Below are 4,274 nucleotides of genomic sequence, written 5' to 3' on the forward strand. Positions count from 1 at the left end.
AGCAAAAACAACAACAAACTCTGTTTTTGGTAAATTTGTGTTTTATTAACATGTAGAACTGCAGTTCAAAGCTCAGATTCAATCAGGTAGTTTCTGTGACTCGTGCAAAGGACCAATCAAAGAGAAGAATCTTTGCGAATTCTGGGTGTAATAGAAGTCAGAGAAACAATTAAATACATAAAAGATCAAATATATTATAAATCAACCTACAGTCATTTAAAAAATAAAAATAAATAAATTGTGCAGAAATTTTACCTTTCTGGGTATGACAGCTTGTCACTGGGACAGTACCCTTTATAGGGACAACTTTAAAATAAGGTACAAAAAATGTATCACAACATTTTTTTTGAGAGTATCTTAAAACTCTAAAAATAAATTTTGATCAATCATGATAAAACAATGAAAAGATTTTAACAAAAGCTGTACAAATCAGTAATGTCCATTAGTTGGAGGTTCCTGGTGTGTCCATGTTCGTGTCTGGACTCTCTTCGAGATCTAAAGCAGACAGGGAATCACCAAGTGCGCCAGAAGGCGAGTCCTCTTTGGCTAGCAAGTTATTCTTGCGGAGCTGACAGGCTTGCTGGTATGGAGGCCGAATTGGAGGTTGGGTGGGTGGTAAATACTGGTACTCTTTACTAGAATCAAGCTGTTTGGGGAATAAAGCAAAACACGAATAAGGTCAGACTACTCATTCACGGACACCTATGCGTGATTTGAAAGAAGCTGATTAGCACCTGAAGCGGGTAAGTTCTGTCTGAATCAAATGCACTAAGATCTCCACAAGCAAGGAAAGGAACTATTATCCGGTTCGGCCCCTCTAGCTGGTTGAAGTCAATATCTAGATAGGAAAAATATGCATTCATAATGTGAGGAGGAAATGGGCATATAATTATATACACATTTACAATATAAAATTTGAATAAATGCCATATATAGATGAGCACAAACAAACTTGAAAGGACTTTTTTGGTATCAGAGTATTGGAACAAGTTACCATAAGAGTGATCCAGTAAAGGGTTGGACATGTTGGGGACATAACCTTTAGGTGGAGAGTAATTCTGACACACCACAAATGCCTCTGTAGTGCAAACACATACACACACAAAAACATTGGAAAAAGTACAATATTCCCCCAAAAGTTTTACATTCCCTTTTTTAATGAAATTCTACTCTCACCTATGCTAGAGTTGCGGCTGCTGCGTGGTTTGGCACAGGTTATAGAGCTGAAGAAGATCTTGAGCTGAGAGTACAGCAGCGTCACATCTTTACCCCTGAAAATCTACACAGAAGACAGACATTAGAGTTCAGGTTAGACTGAAGTAAACATTTCTCACCCAAAACATTTTTTAGATTTCATAATCTTGTACTGACAACTTGACACAATAATTAAGAGTATGAATGACAATGGGATGGCTTACTTTTGCAACAAAGTTGCCACCTGGTTTGAGAACATGTGTGGTGATATTGAGAGCCTGTCAATATGAAAACAAAAAACCTTCAACAAGCAATCTTGCACTTACATGGTAAAGCAAAAACCAACAATAAAATTATATTTACTATTAGTGTTGTCATGATACCAAAATGTCAATTAATTGGTACCAGTACCAGAACAATTTCACAGTTCTCTGTACAATTTTTTTTTAAAATATAATTAAACAAGTAATTATTGCTATTATTAATAATAGCATTATTAATAATGCTATTAATAAGTACATTTCACCAAACATTAGCATATATGTTTTCTGATTGGCCATTGTGTTTATATAACACTTCTTAAGTATTTATTATTTTTAGTTACTGTTAATTTCAACATTTATCAATACATAAGGAAAAAAAAGTTTGTCTTTAACTAACATTAACAAAGAATTAATAAATACTGCAACAAATGTTTTTTGTATTTCTTTGTTATTTATAGTTTATTTACTCAAATTAACTTCTTGGACCTTATAGCAAATAGGGATGCATCGATCCGATACTCGGGATCGGTATCGGCTCCGATCCAAGGCATTTTCTGTGGATTGGGTATCCGACAGACGAGACCGATCCAAATCTGACACTGTGCCCATACTATTCAAAAGAATGATGATTAGGTCAACACATAGAAGTATAGAAATTCTATATTGAATAAAAAAGAAAAACTGTGCTGGTATCGGATTGGATCGATATCGGCAGATTCTGAGAATTTTCGGTATCGGATTGGATCGGTTCTGGTATCGTTGCATCCCTAATAGTAAAGTGTTAGCAAAATGATAAGATTAAAGGAAAATATAGCAATACATACCGCCAGCAGGAGCTGTGCCTGAATGTACTCATCTACATCGTGAAGACCAGTAACTATACAGAAAAAAACCTTCAATTCAAGATTTTGCTAAATCGCAATTTTGCTACATCGCAAATCAACCAGCTAGAAAGGAACATCATATGTTCCAAAAAAAAAAAAAAAAGTTATTTCTCACCATCTGGGGCACCATCACATACGACCAAGTCTGCAGCATGTCCTTCAAAATGTCGAATAATCTCCTGTGCTGTAGAAATCTATAGCACATTCATATAGTTGAAGTGTTTATTTTTGGCATGTCATATATGTAGATTCATATTGCCATACCTATCTTTAAAAGCTGCTTCCTCAAAATGAGTTTTTCTCATGCACTGAGCCACAAATCTTTACAAAAAATAGCTAAATAAATAAATTAAAAAAACGGGATTTCCAAAAATAAAATAAAAATACCCTCTGTAAAAAACCTACTATAATATGTTAAAATCCAACCTGAACTTTGAACCTGGCTTTATTCAATGTTCATATTTTTGTTCTGGATATGTATGCAATCAAGTGCATATTTAATGCATAATTAAACAACATTTAAGAAAACTTGCAATACAGAAAATGTTTGCAATTCTTCATGTAATGATCAATCAGCTTTGGAAGTCTATCTATATTATTTTTTTAACCCTATTCAACTGGAGTCTTGCTTTAAAAATGTGTAGATTGATGTTATAACAACACAATTCAATACAGATTAAATTGCTATGATGCCTTGCGAAAAAAATAAAATAAAAACCCTATACCTTGGTGATGTCTCCTTGAATTTGTGTGACCCCTGGCAAAGGGGCCATTGCTTGCAGGTCAACTGCCACAATCTTGACCTCTTCACTCTTGTCTTTTCCACTGAAACAGGACAGAAAAAGGTGAAGTGCCAATTAAATCAACAAGATTTTACTTAACAGTATCTGTAAATGTACTTTGCATTTTATAAAACACAACAGAAAAAATGCATTCCGTGCATTTAACCAACCGGAGTTTGCGGCTCAGGACTTGACTCCAACTGCCAGGCGCCGCACACAGGTCCACAGCACGACTGACACCTGCATGAAGGAAGGACATGAACAGTCATTTGAACATAAAAGCCTGCTTTGAGTTAGATGCTACCTATGTAGGCAGTTCACAAGTTTTCGAGACATTTATAGGATGACTCAACCAGTATCCCATGCAGACTGAAGCACAATGAAGCTCTTAACGTTAGCGTTACCTTTAAAAAGGTTGAACTCCTCATCCAGCTGCAGGAGTTTGAAGGCGCTTCTCGCTCTCCAGCCCTCCTCCTTCGCAAGCCTGTAATATATATCTCGTTTGTCTTTGGATGAGCGCCCCATTTTATTTTCGCTCACCAATTAGACAAATAATAACACAATTTTACTGCAGCTGGATGAGTGAGACTTGTTTTCGCCGCAACGTGACACTTCTTCTTCTTACTTGTTGCAGTCAGAGAAACGTGAGACAACACTGACATCCACTGGAGATGAGGGGACATTAACTATTACACATGATGCTTGTATGATCGATCGTATGGTTACAATTCTAGTGCTGGTAGTTTATGGACATTAGGCATTTAACCTATTATTATACACAAACTATAAGCTGAATTATAAGCATATAGTCTGTGACAGACGCATTGTGAACTTTCAATGCAATCACAGTTCCTAATTCCTAAGTTCCTAAAAAATCAAAGTATGAGTACAATCGGTTTTTAAAACATGAAATAAATACTCAGATGTTCAAGGATTTATAGCTTTCTTATTCTAATGTCTCTGTCTTAATTTAGTCAACATACAACCATACTGAGTTTAAATGTGACATTATTTGGTCAAAAATATATAATAAATAATCAAAATACATTCTGAGAGAGTGAGCAATTGAACAATTTATTACTTTGCAGTTTTCCACTGTATGTACATTTCCACAGACATGTAGAAGTGCAGACACAACAGTCTGCTCAAGC

General features: G+C 35.4%; 1 protein-coding gene across 1 annotated transcript; it reads right to left on the reverse strand.

Moving 5' to 3' along the window:
- Positions 1-19: 19 nt before the first annotated feature.
- Positions 20-3,792, reverse strand: LOC132130092 (putative tRNA (cytidine(32)/guanosine(34)-2'-O)-methyltransferase). The gene is made up of 10 exons (XM_059541743.1): positions 3,528-3,792; positions 3,294-3,363; positions 3,067-3,166; positions 2,457-2,535; positions 2,282-2,334; positions 1,419-1,472; positions 1,177-1,279; positions 995-1,078; positions 735-838; positions 20-646 (listed from the first exon to the last, which is right to left on the reverse strand). The coding sequence occupies exons 1-10, from the start codon at positions 3,646-3,648 to the stop codon at positions 443-445; spliced, it is 972 nt and encodes a 323-aa protein (XP_059397726.1). The 5' UTR covers positions 3,649-3,792; the 3' UTR covers positions 20-442.
- Positions 3,793-4,274: the final 482 nt, after the last annotated feature.

Source organism: Carassius carassius, chromosome 47 (genome assembly GCF_963082965.1).
Source record: "Carassius carassius chromosome 47, fCarCar2.1, whole genome shotgun sequence".
NCBI lineage: Eukaryota > Metazoa > Chordata > Actinopteri > Cypriniformes > Cyprinidae > Carassius > Carassius carassius.

Coding starts and splice junctions, on each gene's coding strand:
- LOC132130092 (XM_059541743.1), bottom strand. CDS start 3,648: ATGGGGCGCTCATCCAAAGACAAACGAGATATATATTACAGGCTTGCG. Junction 2,536..3,066: donor TTCAAGGAGACATCACCAAG/GTATAGGGTTTT, acceptor AATGTGCTATAG/ATTTCTACAGCACAGGAGAT. Junction 2,335..2,456: donor ATGTGATGGTGCCCCAGATG/GTGAGAAATAAC, acceptor TTTTCTGTATAG/TTACTGGTCTTCACGATGTA.